General features: G+C 38.9%; 1 protein-coding gene across 2 annotated transcripts in view; it reads right to left on the bottom strand.

The window, feature by feature from the left end:
- GRTP1 (growth hormone regulated TBC protein 1) overlaps positions 1-22,842 on the bottom strand; it is a 136,814-nt gene that overhangs the window by 31,053 nt on the left and 82,919 nt on the right. For both annotated transcript variants that reach the window (XM_053707762.1, XM_053707763.1), the window contains exon 7: positions 20,891-21,063. In XM_053707762.1, coding sequence (XP_053563737.1) covers positions 20,891-21,063 — 173 coding nt within the window. The remainder of the gene's footprint in view (positions 1-20,890; positions 21,064-22,842) is intronic.

Here is a 22,842-nt window from a genome sequence, read left to right as displayed (position 1 = left end):
ACAAAACAAAACAACAATTGGCTTCTGCCTAAAAGAGAATGCAAAATATTTTGTTTATGGCTAGGGAACTGCAAGTTCCCCCTGATGATTGATATAAGCACCACAAAAAGAACTCTGAAGAGCCCTAAAAATAGTACAGAGTTTAAGCATATTCACTGGCAACCTCGCATCCTAAGGAGCCCAAACCCCTTGTATTCTCAGAGGCTCCCAGACAGCCCCAACATCTAAAGAAACAGACCCAGAAGGACAAGCAAAAGAAACCCTCTGCATAATGATCCAATATAGTAGATCTGTTCTGAAAACCAGACCAAAATTCCTGAGATAGCTGAGAAAAATCCTGCATCACAGACAAAAAACATACAAAGCTGAAAAAGATCTCATAGAAAATTAACAAAATAGAGAAGCATAAGATGTTACAATCAAAAAAAGGGAAAATGAAGAATTAAAGGGACACTGAACCCAACTTTTATCTTTCATGATACAGATAGAACATGCAATTTTAAGCAACTTTCTAATTTACTCCTATTAATTTTTCGTCATTCTCTTGCTATCTTTATTTGAAAAGCAAGAGTGTAAGTTTAGAAGCTGGCCCATTTTTGGTTCACAACCTGGGTTGTCTCTGCAGATTGGTGGATACATGCTGTCCAGAGTCTAAACCAAAAATTGGCTGACTCCTTAGCTTAGATGCCTTCTTTTTAAAATAAAGATAGCAAGAGAACGAAGAAAAATTGATAATAGGAGCAAATTAGAAAGTTGCTTACAATTGCATGCTCTATCTGAATCACAGAAGAAAAAAATTGGGGTTTAGTATCCCTTTAAGCTAACATCAGCTTCAACCTTCTCTAAACAGACAGAGGATGGATATTGAACCTTTGTCTGAAGAATCAAGGAATGTCTTAGAAAAATGATCTTCCAACCATGCTGTTGAAGAAGAAAAAAAAACAGACTGATGGAGAAAAAAAATCTGTTAAATAAAAAGATAAGAACCAGACAAAGAAACACTGCAACACCCCGAGTTATTTTACAGACAAAAGGGCACACAGAATCTAGAAAATAAATCTAGGAACTGTAGCAAGACCCAATGATAAAGCAAATAAACTGGAAATGCTGGTCCAAAACCAGCAAATCTCAGAAACTAATAATGTTCCTAGTGAAGAGGAACATACACATAAGTATCCCTTATTCCAACGATTGTACTGGAATAACCACAAGCAACATTAGAAATAGAGGGACAGTCTACAATATAATTTTTATTGTTTTAAAATAGATAATCCCTTTATTACCCATTCCCCAGTTTTTCATAACCAACACAGTTATATTAAAGGGACAGTCAACCCAAAAATTACTGTTACTTATTTAGATTAGTTAATTAACAATATTTACATCAAACTCTAGCCCAATTTTCATCTAAATAAACGTTGGCAGAAAATACACTTACTAGATCTCATCTGGCCGTTTTGAAATGACCACCTGACTCCTCCTTCTCTGACGTCTCCCAAAAGCTTGAACTGCAGCACTAGTACAGGATCCTCTCGTCCCTGCGTGCTCCTTTCATTCAGTTCATTGAAACACTCATATGGCAACCCCCCCCCTCACACTATCTCCCCTCACTTTCTTTCAGCAGAACGTTCTGTCTGCACTAACACACCCACACGCTTAGCAGCAACGAGATACACTAGAGATATCAATCTCTAAGATGTCACAGTAGTATTCCCACAATAAAAACGTATTAACGTAAAAACCCAATTCTACAACCAAAGATGGTAACAGTATTAGACCCGGGGCTGACCAGGGTATGAGTCCGAGAAGAATAAGGCTAAGCCGCAAAGAACAACCATCAACATTTCACTGCTCTGGAGACAATACTGCACGTCATAAGATGGATCAGCAGGGCGTGAGACGAAGACACTCAGCCATAAAGTTCTGTTGCAGGCTCACCGGCTGGCCCTCTGAGCAGTTAACAACGGGACTGTTAAAAACCAATAGCACCGATGCCATATACAGCACCTTATGGGTCATTCTCATTGCAGAGACCCTCTCTTCACTCCCTCTAAGGTATAGTAATATACCTAACAGGACCAGAGTGGGTTAAACTCGCAAAGTGTGTAGTGTAGTGAAGTGTATGCCCATCCGTCCATCTATTTACATAACAAACCCGTTCTAAGCCATCCCACATACACCGGTGCTTTTCACTAGTGAACGATCTCCAACCACCACTGCTGTTAAAAAGAGCCCCACAAGGCAGAACTTCAGATTCTCACAGCTAGTGCTCTGTGATCTTCGCTGTGTGTGCGGGGGTGCTGGCTGAGGAGGACCGGAGAACGGTGAGCATGTGGTCAGGGGAGCACTAGCTGTGAGAATCTGAAGTTCTGGCTTGTGGGGCTCTTTTTAACAGCAGTGGTGGTTGGAGATCGTTCACTACTGAAAAGCACCGGTGTATGTGGGATGGCTTAGAACAGGTTTGTTATGTAAATAGATGGACGGTTGGGCATACACTTCAATACACTACACACTATGCGCGTTTAACCCACTCCGTTCCTGTTAGGTATATTATTATACCTTAGAGGGAGTCTCCGCAATGAGAATGACCCATAAGGTGCTGTATATGGCATCGGAGGCATCAGTGCTATTGGTTTTTAACAGTCCCGTTGTTAACTGCTCAGAGGGCCAGCCGGTGAGCCCGCAACAGAACTTTATGGCTGAGTGTCTTCGTCTCACGCCCTGCTGATCCATCTTATGACGTGCAGTATTGTCTCCAGAGCAGTGAAATGTTGATGGTTGTTCTTTGTGGCTTAGCCTTATTCTTCTCGTACTCATACCCTGGTCAGCCCCGGGTCTAATACTGTTACCATCTTTCGTTGTAGAATTGGGTTTTTACGTTAATACGTTTTTATTGTGGGAATACTACTGTGACATCTTAGAGATTGATATCTCTAGTGTATCTCGTTGCTGCTAAGCGTGTGGGTGTGTTAGTGCAGACAGAACGTTCTGCTGAAAGAGTGAGGGGAGATAGTGTGAGGGGGGGTGCCATATGAGTGTCTCAATGAACTGCATGAAAGGAGCGCGCAGGGACGAGAGGATCCTGTACTAGTGCTGCAGTTCAAGCTTTTGGGAGATATCAGAGGAGGAGGAGTCAGGTGGCCATTTCAAAACGGCCAGATGAGATCTAGTAAGTATATTTTCTGCCAAAGTTTATTTAGATGAAAATTGGGCTAGAGTTTGATGTAAATATTGTTAATTAACTAATCTAAATAAGTAACAGTAATTTTTGGGTTGACTGTCCCTTTAATAAATTTTTTATCTCTGTGATTACCTTGTATCTAAGCATCTTCTGACAGTCCCCTGATCACATGACATTTTATTTATTATCTATTTACTGGCATTTAGTACTGTGATGTGCTAAATCTTAAATAAACTCCTCATGCGTGAACATAATGTTATCTATATGGCCCACACGAACTAGTAGTCTCCTGTTGTGAAAAGCAAATAAAAAAGCATGTGATAAGAGGCTGTCTATAGTGGCTTAGAAACAGGCAAAAATGTAGCGGTTTAAATGTTATAGAGTATAATAATCTAACAATGTTGGTTATGAAAAGTTGGGGAATGGGTAGTGAAGGCATTATCTATCTTTTTAAACAATAACAATTTTAGTGTAGACTGTCCCTTTAAGGCCTAATCCAAATAGAACTTGGCTTCTAGAAAAAGCCAGATAAAAACTAGTTTCTTTAAAAAAAAAAAAAAAAAAAAAAAAGCTTATAGGCTGTAAAGTAACTAAAGTGATTAGAAGCTTAGAAATACTCCTGGACTAGTGTCCTGTGACCTCCTGTAACAGATAGTAAAAGAATCCAAACAATTTCTTCCCCAGAAAGGAAAGAGATTAAAGTCTACATTAAAAACACCATAACAGCAGACCAACCATAAAATTCTTTTAAAAAAAAAAAAGCCTGCCAAGGACGTATTTCTGACAATAGCTTAAATAATGACAGAAACAGCAACACAAATAAAAGGATCAGCACAACTAGGAAATACCACAAAGTCCAGAAGAGCTTACCTAGCAGAAGCTTAAAAAAAAGAAGAAATTGCTTAGAAGGACTTTAAAACTAAAGCAGCAGAAACATCATCAACAAGGCTAATTGATCAAAATAAACAACCTGCTTACAGAGAGGCCCTTCTATAAAAGGACTTCTACTTTTTCCTTGGTAAATAGCACTTCTTGTAAGGACCCTTTTGTTTTTAAAGGGACACTAAACCCAAAATGCTTCTTTCATGATTCAGGTAGAGAATACAAATTTTAAACAACATTCCAATTTACTTCTATTATCTAATTTGCTTCATTTTTTAGATATCCTTTGTTATAGGATTAGGGACAGGCTAAGAAGACCCCATTAAAAGGAGTAATGTGATATAATTTTTTTTTTTTATTGAGGTTATGAAATGAAACAAGTTACAGTCAAAATTTCCAAAGTAAATATGGTCATACAATCAACAATGTTTACATTCAGTACTATTTTGGCTTTACATAACTAACCAAGTTTTCATTTATAAGAATACTAGGATATCCCCTTTTAAAGTTAATGAAGTTTGCGCTAGAATGGTATCCCCTAGTGACAAACGGGGGCCACTCTTGGACCCCAAATTACAGTAATGACCTATACGGGGAATAACTGGGGAGAAAAGATTAATTGGGCCACTCTTGGACCCACTGTATTATAGAGAACAGCAGGTAATTGATCACAATAGTTAAAGCTTATAAAAGACCGCTGTGGGCTAGTCCAAAAGAGAATAAGAGTACAAGTGCATAATGCTATTCAGCACCTTTGTCTGTAAAACTACTGAAAATGGGGCATTCAGAGATATTCACATGTAGGAGTATATGGCAAACATTGTTCACAACTAAGCACCAAGGAGTATGTACATAACTCAGATATTTCCAGGCATAGCAGATTCAGAGGAAAAACAAAAACAAGAACATTTGTCTATATTTTAAGTAAACTACTGCCACTAAGCATAGATATCACTGTCCCAAACGAACCTAACAGTGGACAGACATATATGCAGTTGTGAATAGACAGTGTACAAATTCAACTAGCGTAACTACATGAAACTGACACAATAATATACCAGATATAATTAACTGTAGTTATATGTTTATCATAGAGCTGCCTGGAAAAAAAAAAAAAAACATAATAAAATACATAACACCCACGGGACTGTGCTGGAGCCTGTTGGCCCCATGTATATGATGATACCGTCCCAGGGATGTTGAAACAGGTTAAATTAAGGCATGATTTAACTCTAAGTGCGAGGTAGGGAGTGAGCACCGTGTACAGTCCTCTTAGTCTGTATGAATGGGGATTAGGTGTGGATGTACAGATCACGGCAATGAATTCCAGGGCTTATGTTTTGAGAAGGTTATGTCTCTAGTACAATCAACTAGCAGGGCAGTTCTAAGTACTTAGTAGTTCTGTCGGCAGACAGAGTAGTGTCCCAGGCTAGAAGATCAGTTCAGTAAGAAAAGGCTCTATCCTACCCCTGTTTTCGGCATTCGGCCATCTGGGAGGTATTGGTTCCGCCAAAAACAGGACCATCGCTTCTGAAGAGCGCAACTTCCAAAGCCCCCTGTCTTGTCTAATGCGAGTAACTTGTATAGCCGATCAGTGGGATGCTGTCGGTCAGGTAAGTCACAGAGTGGGGCAGAGCGTTGCAGCGGCTTTATTGTTTGTTTGTGTACTCACATCACTTCCAGGGATTCCCAGGCGCATCTGTTTCAGCCCGAGAACACCGCGTGTCCTCTCAGGAGACCCCGAGCAGTTTGCCGGTCTGCGTGCTTCGCCCAATATGGGACGCTCTGCCAAAGGTTGTCGCCTGACCTCAGATGCATCACTCAGGTCAGTCTCAGTGGTAGCTCTGTTATCGCCTGCAGCTACGGAGCCCGGCACCAGGGATATCAGGTAGTCTCCACCCACTGGGTCCGCTATGGTTGCGGGAGAATTTTCATCCTGCCTGGTTGTTAGAATAAGGTGTTTTGAAGGCCGCGCAGTAGGTTTTCGCACCAATGAAGTAGTTATTTGCATCCGGTTTCCTCTAATGGCTGTGCACATCTGTGATAGTGCCCCAAAGCTGTCTACAATAAGATCCGACAGGTTCCGGCAATGCTTATCTAATAGATCAGCCATTAAGTTCTCAAAGTGCTGCCACTTAGGTGTCATATTGCTGTTGACAAAGCAAATAATAGAAAATATGAAAGTATCCCCAAGAGTCTATGTGCTGTTTGGCAGAGATAGAAAAGATCAGCTTTCAATATCCTTTTATAGGATCCCGTAACCCCGGTAATGGGGGGGTAATAATGCGGCAGTCCCAGACCTGCGTTCCGTGATTCCCACAGAGCTTTATAGTCGCAATAATCCGACTGCGTAGTTGCAGCTGCTTATAATATGGCTTCCAGGCCTGTGAGAATGTCTGTCACGCAGCTGTTCCCAAAGAGCATAGGCAATAACATAGTCAGGGTATCCACTCTCGGGGTAAATCAAGACTCCAACCACACAGAGGTGCAGTCTGATATATTAAGTCGATATTCTGTAGATTTTGTTATGAATAAACTGCAGAAAAATAGTTTAAACTCGGAGAGCTTCATTTGGACACGTCTTGCCGCTTTGAGAGTGGACTCCGCCCCCCAATGTGATATAATTTATATATCCGCAAAGAGAAAATTCTCTAAATTAGGGAAAAACAAATTTAGGGATAGAAACAAATTCTACTTAAGCATAAAACTACAAAAAGTAGTTACGTATAAAGTACTTTTAGAAGCAAGAACAGTATTAAATTGGTCCAAATACATCATAAAAATATGTATCACATAAATATGTTAGGGGAAGATACCTCAGCATGCTTATAACATATTTAACATTGGTATTAAAAGTGTTCAGATACTTTAGCTTCCAAAGTAGGACAGAATCAGAAGTTTTCATAATAAAATTATGATATATATCACCAAAAACATAATTTATGTAAGAACTTACCAGATAAATTAATTTCTTTCATATTAGCAAGAGTCCATGAGCTAGTGACGTATGGGATATACATTCCTACCAGGAGGGGCAAAGTTTCCCAAACCTCAAAATGCCCACAAATACACCCCCCACCACACCCACAATTCAGTTTAACGAATAGCCAAGAAGTGGGGTGATAAGAAAGGAGCGAAAGCATCAAAATAAGGAATTGGAATAATTGTGCTTTATACAAAAAAATCATAACTACCACAAAAAGGGTGGGCCTCATGGACTCTTGCTAATATGAAATAAATGAATTTATCAGGTAAGTTCTTACATAAATTATGTTTTCTTTCATGTAATTAGCAAGAGTCCATGAGCTAGTGACGTATGGGATAGCAGATACCCAAGATGTGGAACTTCCACGCAAGAGTCACTCGAGAGGGAGGGATAAAATAAAGACAGCCAATTCCGCTGAAAAAATAATCCACAACCCAAATCAAAAAGTTTTAATCATATAATGAAAAAAACTGAAATTATAAGCAGAAGAATCAAACTAAAACAGCTGCCTGAAATACTTTTCTACCAAAAACTGCTTCAGAAGAAGAGAAAACATCAAAATGGTATAATTTAGTAAAAGTATGCAAAGAAGACCAAGTTGCTGCTTTGCAAATCTGATCAACAGAAGCTTCATTCCTAAAAGCCCAGGAAGTAGAAACTGACCTAGTAGAATGAGCCGTAATCCTTTGAGGCGAGGATTTACCCGACTCCACATAAGCATGATGAATCAAAGACTTTAACCAAGACGCCAAAGAAATGGCAGAAGCCTTCTGACCTTTCCTAGAACCAGAAAAGATAACAAATAGATTAGAAGTCTTTCTGAAATCTTTAGTAGCTTCAACATAATATTTCAAAGCTCTAATGTAATGATCAGCAATTCGATTGCTGTTTCTTTAGTCTGATTATGAGTATTCTCTGGTAAATAGTTTGTATGTATCATGTGATTAAGTCTGTCTGCTAGTGAAGAGACAGAGTCTTAATCACCTGGATTAATGTAGCCCGGAATATTCACCTCAAAATTATAAGTAGTAAGATCAGGTGATTTATATCTGGGTCCAAGAGATAAGTTTGTACTATGTAAACTTTTAGATAATAAGTAACAGTTTATATAGGTTTGTGACAGATAAGTGAGGTCCCCTTTAAGGTAATACTGTGCCTTTAAATAATCCACCTTGCGGTAAAGATAAGTTCACAATGTGGAGTATAATGTTCAGCTTGCTGGCCCTTTAAATAATACACCTTGTGGTAAAGATAAGTTCACAGTGTTAAGTTTACGGTTTCAGCTTGCTGGGCCTTTAAATAATACATCTTGCAGTAAAGATTTGTAAACAGTGTTAAGAATACTGTATCAGCTTGCTGCGCTGTTAAACATTACACCATACGGTAAAGATAAGTTCACAGTCTTAACGGCAATGCTAACACTTGTATACGGAACCTGGCTCTAGCAGCTGTGTGCGTGCAGCCTCTCTGATCCTCTCTGCTGATTGCGGCCTGTGTCTGTTAAGCTGGAAGTTGTTAGAGCGGTGTGCGTGCTGCAGTTGCAACAGGTGACTTCTGCTTTAGATGAGAAGTAGCTTCAGTTGAAGGAGACAAAGCTAATCACAGAACAAGTGATACTCTGTTTTAGACAAGTAACAAGAAAGGCTGGAGAGTGAGTGGGTATCAACCTTCAATAAACCAGCAAAGGTGTATGGGAAATGGAAAGCTTTTAAAGGAAAAGAGAGCCAGATAATTGATTCTTAAGGTGGTATGTGAGATGTAGTAACATAAGTTAAGGTGGAACTGAGGAGTTCATGACATCTAACTACATCCAAAGAATGTAAAGATCTCTCCAGAGAATTCTTAGGATTAGGACACAATGAAGGGACAACAATTTCTCTACTAATGTTGTTAGAATTCACAACTTTAGGTAAAAAAATTAAATGAAGTCCACAACACCACCTTATCCTGATGAAAAATCAGAAAAGGGGATTCACAAGAAAGAGCAGATAACTCAGAAACTCTTCTAGCAGAAGAGATGGCCAAAAGGAACAAAAAACTTTCCAGGAAAGTAATTTAATAACCAGAGAATGCATAGGTTCAAAAGGAGGGGCCTGTAAAGCCCTCAGAACCAAATTGAGACTCCAAGGAGGAGAGATTGACTTAATGACAGGCTTGATACGAACCAAAGCCTGCACAAAACAATGAATATCAGGATGATTAGCAATCTTTCTGTGAAAAAGAACAGAAAGAGCAGAGATTTGTCCTTTCAAGGAACTTGCAGACAAACCCTTATCCAAACCATCTTGAAGAAATTGTAAAATTCTATGAATTCTAAAAGAATGCCAAGAGAATTTATGTGAAGAACACCAAGAAATGTAAGTCTTCCAGACTCGGCAATAGATATTTCTAGACACAGATTTACGAGCCTGTAACATAGTATTAATCACTGAGTCAGAGAAACCTCTATGACTAAGTATTAAGCGTTCAATCTCCATACCTTCAAATTTAATGATTTGAGATCCTGATGGAAAAATGGGCCTTGAGACAGAAGGTCTGGCCTTAACGGAAGTGTCCAAGGTTGGCAACTTGCCATCTGAACGAGATCCGCATACCAAAACCTGTGTGGCCATGCTGGAGCCACCAGCAGTACAAACGAACGCTCCATTAGGATTTTGGAAATCACTCTTGGAAGAAGAACTAGAGGCGGAAAGATATAAGCAGGTTGATAATTCCAAGGAAGTGACAACGCACCCACCGCTTCCGCCTGACGATCCCTGGATCTGGACAGATACCAGGGAAGTTTCTTGTTTATATGAGAGGCCATCAGATCTGTTTCTGAAAGCCCTCAGATTTGAACAATCTGAAGAAATACCTCTGAAGAGACCATTTGCCCGGATGTAATGTCTGGTGACTGAGATAATCCGCTTCCCAATTGTCTATACCTGGGATGTGAACCGCAGAAATTAGACAGGAGCTGGATTCCGCCCATACAAGTATCCGAGATACTTCTTTCATAGCCTGAGGACTGTGAGTCCCCCCTTGATGATTGACATATGCCACGGTTGTGACATTGTCTGTCTGAAAACAAATAAACAATTCTCTCTTCAGAAGAGGCCAGAACTGAAGAGCTCTGAAAATTGCACGGAGTTCCAAAATGTTGATTGGTAATCTCGCCTCCTGAGATTCCCAACCCCCCTGCACTGTCAGAGATCCCCATACAGCTTCACAACCTGGACGAACAAAAGAGGCCCCTTGAACTAAACGATGGTGATCCAACCACCAAGTCAGAGAAGATCAAACATTGGGATTTAAGGATATTAATTGTGATATCTTTGTATAATCCCTGCACCATTGGTTCAGCATACAAAGCTGGAGAGGTCTCATGTGAAAACGAGCAAAAGGGATTGCGTCCGATGCAGCAGTCATGAGACATAAAATTTCCATGCACAAAGCTACCGAAGGGAAAGATTGAGACTGAAGGTTTCAACAAGCTGAAACCAATTTCACACGTCTCTTTTCTGTTAGAGACAAAGTCATGGACACTGAATCTATTTCGAAACCCAAAAAGGTTACCTTTGTCTGAGGAATCCAGGAACTCTTTGGTAAATTGATCCTCCAACCATGTCTTTGAATAAACAACACAAGTTGATTCGTGTGAGATTCTGCAGAATGTAAAGACTGAGCAAGTACCAAGATATCGTCCAAATAAGGAAATACCGCAATACCCTGCTCCCTGATTACTGAAAGAAGGGCACCGAGAACCCTGCTAGGCCAAAAGGAAGAGCAACAAACTGGTAATGCTTGTCTAGAAAAGAGAATCTCAGGAACTGATAGTGGTCCGGATGAATTGGAATATGAAGATATGCATCCTGTAAGTCTATTGTGGACATATAATGCCCTTGCTGAACAAAAGGCAGAATAGTCCTTATAGTCACCATCTTGAATGTTGGTATCCTTACATAACGATTCAATATTTTTAGATCCAGAACTGGTCTGAAAGAATTCTCTTTCTTTGGAACAATGAACAGATTTGAATAAAACCCCAGGCTTCGTTCCAGAACTGGAACTGGCACAATTACCCCAGCTGACTCCAGATCTGAAACACATTTCAGAAACGCTTGAGCCTTTACTGGGTTTACTGGAATGCGTGAAAGAATCTTCTCACAGACGGTCTTACCTTGAAACCTATTCTGTACCCTTGTGAAACAATGCTCTGAATCCAAAGACTTTGAATCGAATTGATCCAAACATCTTTGAAAAATCGTAACCTGCCCCCTACCAGCTGTGCTGGAATGAGGGCCGCACCTTCATGCGGATTTGGGAGCTGGTTTTGATTTTCTAAAAGGCTTGGATTTATTCCAGACTGGAGAAGGTTTCCAAACGGAAACTGTTCCTTTAGGGGAAGGGTCAGGCTTTTGTTCCTTATTCTGACAAAAGGAACGAAAACGATTAGCAGCCCTATATTTACCTTTAGATTTTTTATCCTGTGGCAAAAAAAGGCTCCCTTCCCCCCCAGTAACAGTTGAAATTATTGAGTCTAACTGAGAACCAAATAATTTATTACCTTGGAAAGAGAAAGCAAAGTTGACTTAGAAGTCATATCTGCATTCCAAGACTTAAGCCATAAAGCTCTTCTGGCTAAAATAGCTAAAGACATATACCTGACATCAATTCTAATGATATCGAAAATGGCATCACAAATAAAGTTATTAGCATGTTGAAGGAGTTTAACAATGCTATAAGCATTATGGTCTGACACTTGTTGCGCTAAAGCCTCCAACCAGAAAGTTGAAGCTGCAGCAACATCAGCCAAAGAAATAGCAGGTCTAAGAAGATTACCTGAACATAAATAAGCCTTCCTTAGAAAGGATTCAAGCTTCCTATCTAAAGGATATTTAAACAAAGTACTATCTGCCGTAGGAATAGTAGTACGTTTAGCAAGAGTAGAGATAGCCCCATCAACTTTGGGGATTTTCTCCCAAAACTCTAATCTATCAGATGGCAAAGGGTACAATTTTTTAAACCTTGGAGAAGGAGTAAATGAAGTACCCAGACTATTCCATTCCCTAGAAATTACTTCTGAAATAGCATCAGGAACTGGAGAAACTTCTGGAATAACAGACAGAACCTTCCGAATAGAATTAGAAACAAATTCTTTAACATTAACAGGAACATCCTGAACATTAGATGTTGAAGGAACAACAACAACAGGTAATGGATTATTACTAATGGAAATGCTATCTGCGTTTGATAGTTTATCATGACAACTAGGGTTGCACCGATACCATTTTTTTAAGACTGAGTACAAGTACCAATACTTTTTTTCAAATACCGATACCAATTACGGATACTTTTTTTATGTCATGACAGTTAACCAAGCACAATACAGACTAATGATTTAAGATTGCTTCTTTATAATTATGAACTGTATCTCAAAAGACATTTTGAAATAATAAAACAGTTTTATGTGCTTGTTGTCACAAAGTTCACAGAACAAGTTTATAAATTAAATTATTACAATAACCTATATTAATAATAACAACAATAAATAACAGCTGCTGCAGCTGGGGCTGGAAAGCTACAAGTTAAAGGGGCGATTACTGGATGCAATTGGGTTGTAGGGTGCCTTTATAACTGATAAATCTGACACTTTTACTTAATACAAAGTCGTATAATTTAATTCTTAAAATAATATTGGGGAAGAAGTGTCCCAGTAATCCCCTTTGAGAAAAATGGGGCATTTGTATTCTACTAACTCAACAGAAAATAGGGCTGGTCTTCATATTTTTACAGGGCTGCTTTTTATTCCCAGTCCAGCCCTGGCTAAGGGTGTTCCTCAGAGAACAGTATATTTTGAGCATAATTGTGCAAGATGAGAGGCTTCCAGCTGTATAATAGCGGCTTTTGGAGCACTGCTCTGATGTAAAATAATACAAATAACCGCAATTTGTATTGGCAGAACAGAAGTGAACAATTTTTAGTTAAGTCTCCACTCCAGCTTAAAATGAAATGGGAACATACAGTTTGAAAAACGTCACAAGATGGCATATGGGTAGGAATTGGAGGTATCGGTTTAAGTATCTGTGCATTTGCACGAGTACAAGTACTCATGCAAATACTTGGTATCGGCACCGATACCGATACTAGTATCGGTGCAACCCTAATGACAACTAACACAAACTACAGCCGGAGGAACAGTTACCAAAAGTTTACAACAAATGCACTTAGCTTTGGTAGAAGCGACATCAGGCAGCGTTTTTCCAGAAGTAGATTCTGATCCAGGGTCAGGTAGTGACATCTTGCAATATGTAATAGAAAAAACAACATATAAAGCAAAATGATAAAATTCCTTAAATGGCAGTTTCAGGAATGGGAAAAAAAGCAAAATGAAACAAGCCTCTAGAAAACCAGAAGCAACTAAAAAGTGAGACTGAAATAATGTGAAAAAAACTGGCGCCAAGTATGACGCCCACATTTTTGGCGCCAAGTAGAACGCCCACATATTTTGGCGCCAAAAAAACGTCCGCAATACACATACATAAAAAATGACGCAATTACGTGAAAACTTCTGGCGCCAACTATGTCGCCGGAAATGACGAAATTTTTGCGCCAAAAAAGTCTCACGCCAAGAATGACGCAATAAATAGAAGCATTTTTTGCACCCGCGAGCCTAACAGCCCGCAATTTTTTAAAAAAAGTCAATTGAAAATTTTAAAGGTAAGAAAAATAAAATTTATATGCATTTTCCCAAAAAAATTAAACTGGCAGTCTGAAAGAAGGAATACTGATTATCCTGAATCATGGCAAATATAAGTTTAAACACATATATTTAGAACTTTACATATAAAGTGCCCAACCATAGCTTAGAGTGTCACAAAAAATAAGACTTACTTACCCCAGGACACTCATCTACACATAGTAGATAGCCAAACCAGTACTGAAACGAGAATCAGTAGAGGTAATGGTATATAAGAGTATATTGTCGATCTGAAAAGGGAGGTAGGAGAAGAAATCTCTACGACCGGTAACAGAGAAATAGATCCCCTAGAGGAAGACTATTGTATTCAAATAGGCAATACTCTCTTCATATCCCTCTGACATTCACTGCACTCTGAGAGGAAAACCGGGCTTCAGCCTGCTGCGAAGCGCATATCAACGTAGAATCTAGCACAAACTTACTTCACCACCTCCATGGGAGGCAAAGTTTGTAAAACTGAATTGTGGGTGTGGTGAGGGGTGTATTTGTGGTGATTTTGAGGTTTGGGAAACTTTGCCCCTCCTGGTAGGAATGTATATCCCATACGTCACTAGCTCATGGACTCTTGCCAATTACATGAAAGAAAGAAAGATGTAAATGAGAAGAATAACATTACCCCCTCCTAAGAAACTAACATAAAAGGTGAACAAACTATGGGAGGATGCGCACTAAACAAAAGGCCCAAAAGTAAGGGGAAAATGCGCCAAAATGATAGAACCCGCACATAGAAGCCAAAAAAAAAATAAAAAATAAAAGGTTTGATTTCCTAGATGGCAACATATATAAGAAAAAAGCATGCCCCGCCCACCCCCCCTCCCATAAAGTTTATGAGAAAAAACACCAATGAGCTCTAAATAAAGGGGTAATATAATTATGATCTGTCCCAAGGCCATATATAATACGTATATAAATCTTGCCCAAATATAAGGTTTATAGAGTGCTTGAAAAAAATAAACAGTACTTAGACAATAAGACTCTTCTGCTAGAAACACTAACAGGAAACCAATCCAGTACTGAAAACATAAAAGCAGAGAACAAATTAAAAAAAAAAAAGAGTAACCTGGTGACCCAGTAAAATGAATCCCTGTCCCTGTTGGAGGCCAGTGACTAAAATTGTCATGGGAAAGAAAAACTGTCACAACCTGTGCTCCTTAACTCTGACAAACATTGTACTCTGAAGGGAAATAGGCCTCAAATCAATCTGAGAACCCCTCTCAACGAAGAAATCATTTGCACATCTTCACACTTCACCTTCCTTCAGCAGAGGCAAAGATAAGACTGACGAACATAGAGATGGGAGGGGTTATATAGAGCTCTTGGGGTTTGGTAATACTGGCATCTTCCTAGTGGCAGGGAGCGCATATTCTTAGGAGTTATTGACTGTAGACTCTTACCGTCTTTATGAAAGAAATAATCCCATTAAAGTTCAGTCATAATGATTAAAATTTGTCAACACTAATGTTCACGCTAATTTTTTTGAGCAATGCGAGCAATTGTTTGGTCAAATGTTTAAAATGTGTGCACACTTTAATCCTGAGTGTACTCAAACCTGAAAATGTTGTTAAGTTAAAAAAACAATCCTGTGATAGAAGCAGCCAAATGGTAGGCGGGAAATGGAGTACAGCAAAAATGAATATGTGCGTTCTCTTAGAATCAGGTGAGTGCTTGCACATGCACACACCTAAGAGGAAACTATGGTTACCAGTACAAAAATAACTATCATATTGTCCGACAATGTAAGTAAATGTTTATGTGCCTCATCAAAATTGATAACTAATTCAAATAGGTTGTGATATATTGAAAACAAAACATCTCTGTTTATCTTTGCCCTAATTTTTCTATCCGAAAGGACCATGGAATATACTAGCTTTATCCATAGGAAATCATCTTTTTCACTAAACAGCCTTAGGAGACTGATCAGTATATTCAGTATATGTAAATCTATACAATCAGAAATATATTCTCTATGTCAGCTATATAAGCAGTGCTGGACATCTCACCTTCAGATAATATATCAAACTCAATCACCGATTATGAGATCTGGGTTGGACATCTTTATCTTTTCATACTTCTTTAGTTTGTAATGAACATAGGGGCAGCATTCTTAACTTTAAAGTCACTTTGGCTGTCACTGGGGATTGACTAATGCCATGTGAGATTTCTCCCATCCCCTAGTCAACAAGCTGTCTAAAACCCCTGGGAGGCATTCTTCATTTGCAGACAGCAGGTCAGGCGATACAGCTTGTGTTTGACAGTGTAGACACCAGTCTAATAAAAACAAACTGTTATCGAGGCCAGACATGCAAAATCTAAACACAGCTATCATGATATAATGCAACTGTCAGATTATATATTGTGTTTAATATATGTATTATGTTTAATGGGGGGATAAAGGGGCCTGGAAATGTTATAAATTAGGCACCGAGCAACACTGCTCATTTTACCAACTAAAGTGCCTCTTTTGAATGCACCTAAGCAATCTATGGCACCGATGGGTTAATAGTAACAGGTAATTTACAAAGCATGACATTGGAATGCGACAAGATTCCCCTATTAACCCCTTAATGACCACAGCACTTTTCCATTTTCTGTCCGTTTGGGACCAAGGCTATTTTTACATTTTTGCGGTGTTTGTGTTTAGCTGTAATTTTCCTCTTACTCATTTACTGTACCCACGCATATTATATACCGTTTTTCTCGCCATTAAATGGACTTTCTAAAGATACCATTATTTTCATCATATCTTATAATTTACTATAAAAAAAATTATAAAATATGAGGAAAAATTGAAAAAAAAATACACTTTTTCTAACTTTGACCCCTAAAATCTGTTACACATCTACAACCACCAAAAAACACCCATGCTAAATAGTTTCTAAATTTTGTCCTGAGTTTAGAAATACCCAATGTTTACATGTTCTTTGCTTTTTTTGCAAGTTATAGGGCCATAAATACAAATAGCACTTTGCTATTTCCAAACCATTTTTTTTCCAAAATTAGCGCTAGTTACATTAGAACACTAATATCTTTCAGGAATCTCTGAATATCCATTGACATGTATATATTTTTTTTTAGTAGACATCCCAAAGTATTGATCTAGGCCAATTTTGGTATATTTCATGCCACCATTTCACCGCCAAATGCAATAAAATAAAAAAAATTGTTCACTTTTTCACAAATTTTTTCACAAACTTTAGGATTCTCACTGAAATTATTTACAAACAGCTTGTGCAATTATGGCACAAATGGTTGTAAATTCTTCTCTGGGATCCCCTTTGTTCAGAAATAGCAGACTTATATGGCTTTGGTGTTGCTTTTTGGTAATTAGAATGCCACTAAATGTCACTGCGCACCACACGTGTATTATGCCCAGCAGTGAAGGGGTTAATTAGGGAGCATGTAGGGAGCTTTTTGGGGTCATTTTAGCTTTAGTGTAGTGTAGTAGACAACACCAAGTATTGATCTAGGCCCATTTTGGTATATTTCATGCCACCATTTCACCGCCAAATGCGATCAAATAAAAAAAAACGTAAAATTTTTCACAATTTTAGGTTTCTCACTGAAATAATTTACAAACAGCTTGTGCAATTATGGCACAAATGGTTGTAAATGCTTCTCTGGGATCCCCTTTGTTCAGAAATAGCAGACATATATGGCTTTGGCGTTGCTTTTTGGTATTTAGAAGGCCGCTAAATGCCGCTGCGCATCACACGTGTATTATGGCGAGCAGTGAAGGGGTTAATTAGGTAGCTTGTAGGGAGCTTGCAGGGTTAATATCACATTTAGTGTAGAGCTCAGCCTCCCACCTGAAACATCAGACCCCCTGATCCCTCCCAAACAGCTCTCTTCCCTCCCCCACCCCACAATTGTCCCCGCCATCTTAAGTACTGGCAGAAAGTCTGCCAGTACTAAAATAAAAGCTATATTTGTTGTTTTTTAGTGTTTTTAAAAAGAATATTTACATATGCTGCGGTGTACTATCCCCCCCTTAGCCCTCAACCTCACTGATCCCCCCCAAACAGCTCTATAACCCTCCCACTCTCACTTAATATGCGCCATCTTGGGTACTGGCAGCTGTCTGCCAATACCCAGTTTAGAAGAAAACATGGTTTTTTTTTTTATTTTTAATAAAATTTTCTGTAGTGTAGCTTCCCCCCACACAAAACCAACCCCCCACCCCTCCACGATCTCTTTTTGTGCTTTTGCACAAACAAGATTTGGGCATTTTTTCCTAGCAATATTTTCCGTAGTGTAGCGGTTCCCACCCGCTCCCGCCCCGTGCACGCGCCCACCCGCCAACCTCCGTGCACGTGTGCGCCCCCGCCTCCGATCCCGCCCCCCTTGATGTCAGAGGATACACCGATGGCCGCCCACTCGCCTCCCACCCACCAACGATACCGGCCATCGATGTCCGGTGCAGAGAGGGCCACAGAGTGGCTCTCTCTGCATCGGATGGCCATGTAAAGTTATTGCAGGATGCCTCCATATCGAGGCATCACTGCAATAACCGGAAAGCAGCTGGAAGCGAGCAGGATCGCTTCCAGCTGCTTTCCACACCGAGGACGTGCAGGGTACGTCCTCAGGCGTTAACTGCCTTTTTTTTTGAGGACGTACCCTGCACGTCCTCGGTCATTAAGGGGTTAAAAAGGGACATGAAACCAAATTTTTTTCATTTCATGATTAAGAAAGAGCACACAATTTTAAAAACTTTCCAATTTACTTCTATTGTCTAATTTGCTTCATTGTCTTGACATCCTTTGTTGAAAGGCATTGCTAAATAGGCTCAGTAGCTGCTGATTGGTGACTGCACATAGATGCCTCATGTGAATGGTTCACTCATGTGCATTGCTATTTCTTCAACAAAGGATACCTAAAGAATTAAGCGAACTAGATAATATAAGTAAATTGTAATGCTGTTTAAAACTGTATTCTCTATCTGAATCATGAAAGATTTTTTTGGGGTTTAATGTCCCTTTAAATTCACATAAAGCCATATAAAATAAACCCCACAGATCCATCCAGCTCATTTATAAAACTTGGGGAGTTGTCCGCTTTTAAGTAATACAATATATCTCCTCTAAAAGTCCTCAGTTTATAGGGACATAATTAAAGTGACATTAAACCCAAAACATTTATTTCATGATTCAGACAGAGAATACAATTTTAAACAACATTCCAATTTACTTCTATTATCTAATTTTCTTCATTCTTTAGACATGCTTTGTTAAAGATATAAAAATGCACATGGGTGAGCCAGTCACATGAGGCATCTATGTGCAGCCACCAATCAGAAGCTACTGAGCCTATCGCTTTTCAGGAAATAATATCAATATAATGAAGCAAATTAGACAATAGAAGCACATTAGAAAGTTTTTTAAAATGTTATTCTCCATCTGAATGATAAAAGAAAAAATTTGGGTTTAATGTCCCTTTAAGAGCTACCCAGGTGCTGAACCAACAAGGGGCCGGCTCCTAAGCGTACATTCCTGCGTTTCAAATAAAGATACCAAGAGAATGAAGAAAAAGTCAGCTAGATAGACCGCGTATGCTATATACACCAAAAGATTTACATAGCACAGCATAGAACTTGTAGTGGTAAATAATGGTATGTAACAAATACGGGAAAGAAGCACCATCTAGAGGTGAAAAGAGCAACAACAAGATGTGTGACTACATTGCTATTTTGCGATTGATCTATTCTTTTCAGATAATAATGCATTACTATATTTTATACCTCTAAATAGGGCTGGGTGATATGGGCAAAAATGAAAATACGCAAATGTGATTTAATCGCAATTTTCTTAAAAATGACTAAAACACTTAAATTTTCTAAACAAGCTCCGGAGAGAGGGGAGGGGGAGAGAGGGGAGTGGGGAGAGGGGGGGGGGAAGAGAGGCTCAGTGGAAGTGCAAGCAGTCTAAATAACTTGCTGCATATACTTATTCCTGGAGATTTATTCAATAAAATAATTGTTTTTATTTTCAAACACCTACATTACATATATACTGTAAGTATGTAAAGCATTAGTCATTAAACATTTTTTTTACTTACTATGTAGATGTATGAAAATAAAAACAAATATTTTATTGGATAAATGTCCAGGTATAAGTATATGCCAGGGCAGTGCCACATCTGTTATTCAGACTGCTTTCACTTACACAGAGCCTCCCTCCCACTCCCCGGATCTTTTTTACTTTAGATTTATAACCCTACAGAACGTGGCAGTGCAGTCAGATCGCCGCTTTATCCTGCCCATAGTGCAAGTTTCTTACTTGCTTGCCTCCAGCTTCCAGTCGCCTGAGTGAGCAACCCAACTTGACCCCGCGTCTCCACTCTTCTATGCCCCGCAGTGCCGCCTCTTCTAACTGCTGTGTGTGCACAGCTCCCTATATGCTAGGCCAGAACATGTCACTCAGTTACCGGTGGTCCGGGACCAGCTCCTTTCATTATATTCACACGGCATGATCGTTGTGACGTGATGTCCCCCCAGGCCCCCACCCCATAAAAACCGCAGACTCGCGTTTTTTAAATCGTGGTGGTTAATTGCGGTTTAAAAAACCACATATGCAGTTAATCGCTCAGCCCTACCTCTAAACTTGCCTCTACCGAAATACACTGTGGTGACAGTGATCACCTAGCAGCAAAAAATGTGCCTTTATTTCTATTCTGGCACAAAGGGGCCCTCTAGTTTTTATTACAACCCTCAAAAGCCAGTTCGGGCCCTCATTCAAATTTGTATACCCTTGATAACAATTTAGTAAGTGATCACAGAAGCAACTATGGTCACCTGGCTATTTTCAAAGTTATTTACTAAAATCTTAACAATAATATACATTTATTTAAACATTGTTTTATTGCAACAATCTAACATGCAGTGCAATTTAAGAACATTAAGAACAATAATGTTATATTCTGAATCTGCTGGGCTTGGGGGAAAAAATAAATTTGTGTGGGTCGCCCACTGAAACATGACTTACAATAGTGTTTAAATTTAAGCAGCAAAAAAAGCTCAAAATCAGCTTAGCACAGTGGTGTGAAAAAGGTTTAGCAGCAAATGGACTACATTGTTCATATACCACTTGCACACCAAAGGGTAACTCACCTCTACAGGAAGGATGTCAATGTACAAGCAAATAAACCAACGGGAAACCAGCAAGGTCCACATCATATCATGTCTCTCTATGAGTTCTGCTACTGCTGGAATCTTCATCTTCACCAGATCACCCAGCACTTCCTGATCAGTTTTCAGGCCGGTCATTGCTGGGCTGTAGTAATCTTAAGGAAATTAAACAAATTAATAATTTGATATCTCACAATTCATTTTAAAGCTACAGATTCTTGCCCTAAGGCTCGCACAAAGATTTTGATAAAACTGGAGAATACGTCACCGCTTGAAAAAAAGGGATTTTTCTAAGTGGGAGTCTAATAAGCAACGGACTATTAACCCTTCTATGATGTTGCTATTAAGGAAAGGTACTCATATCTATTTTTTTCAACAACAATTTCATATTTACGTTCAATATAGGCTGTGCTTACTATCACTTTAAAGGACCATTAAATACAATACAATTGTATAACCAAAAAAAAACAAAACAAAACATAATAAAAAGACAACGTAATAACACACTGAATTTCAAATAAACAGTATTTTTTTTTCCTGCCCAACTTTAAAGTTTCCTTCTGTTTCCTGCCCGTGTCATGTGGCAGCCATCAGCCAATCACAGATTCCTATACATATATACCTTGTACTCTTGCACATGCCTAGTAGGTGCTGGGGCCTCAGAAAAAGTGCATAAAAAGACTGCGCACAATTTCACAACAGAAGTAAATCGGAAAGTTTTTATTTTTTAAACTGCATGAAATCAATTTTGATTTCAGTCAAAGCGCCCCTTTAAATTTGGAAAATTGTGTATGCCAGCACGCACACAAAAAGCTAAATCTCTGGCATGGAGTTTTTGTTCATGTCATTACCTAAAAACAAATTGTAATACATCAACTGTGATGATCAATAAATGGTAAATTTTAGCTCCCAACCATTCTGATTGATTTTTTGTTTATGTGCGACAATCACAGTCAGAGCTGAGCTCTAACCTGTGATCTCAGTAGCCTTTGGTATGGTTACCTACCGCACGTGCTGAAACATTATTCCCCATTACATTTTATCTTTTTAGCAAAAGACAACAGAAGTATCTTAAAATTAAGGCTACACTGACACCAATGATATAATTCACCTTCTTATTCAGCTATTTAAGTGCTTTAACTTGTTTTCATTATACCAACAAAACTAAGCATTAATGTGAAAATCATTGTTCATTAAAACTAAACAAACAATTATGCTTAAAAACTGTTTAAGGACTCTGTGGATGTAACTCAGGTACTTTATCTTAAGGGTGTATGAGATTGATAGGCAGCACATTTTAACTAACCAACTGTAGATGGATGGGGTTAAGTTTAGAGTAACTGACATTTTAGTGAGCTAGTTTCACAACATGTGAAACAAACATCTATTTGTCTCACACTCCCCAGAGAAGCCAAAAAGCAAAATCTGTAACATAGGTTTTCAAAGAGCTGCACATTGTCTAAAACAGCTCTTTGATTTGCAGCATTTGCACTTTTGCAGATTACAGAATTTGCTTTTTGGCCTCTCTAGGGAGTGCGTTACAAACACAATTTTACACACAAGAAAAAAAAAAGTGTCCTTTTAATACCCCTTTATGTGTATAATGTAGGAGAACAAACTAATGGTACTGAACGGACCATGTACTATGTCAGTCGGGGGAGTTCAGTAAGGCTTTATAACTTGATCAGTGTAGACTTGATTGGCTTTACACACAGTGATGTTATGTGTTGATCCCCTGCAGTACATCGTGTACTTTTGTAAAGCCTTATGGGATCCTCTGCTGTAACAGATGCTACTGTCAGTCCCAATTGTAGAGACAACATGCAGCAAAATAGCTGTAACTTCTGTTCTACCAGTTTTACAAATAGAGGGCATTTTATATCACATTAACGGTATATGGATGAACTGGTTTTCTCTTTTTTTTTTATCCATTT

This window comes from Bombina bombina, chromosome 3 (genome assembly GCF_027579735.1).
Source record: "Bombina bombina isolate aBomBom1 chromosome 3, aBomBom1.pri, whole genome shotgun sequence".
In the NCBI taxonomy this organism is placed as follows: Eukaryota; Metazoa; Chordata; class Amphibia; order Anura; family Bombinatoridae; genus Bombina; species Bombina bombina.
Note: the sequence above shows the minus strand (reverse complement) of the source record. Positions and strands in the feature narration are given on the sequence as shown.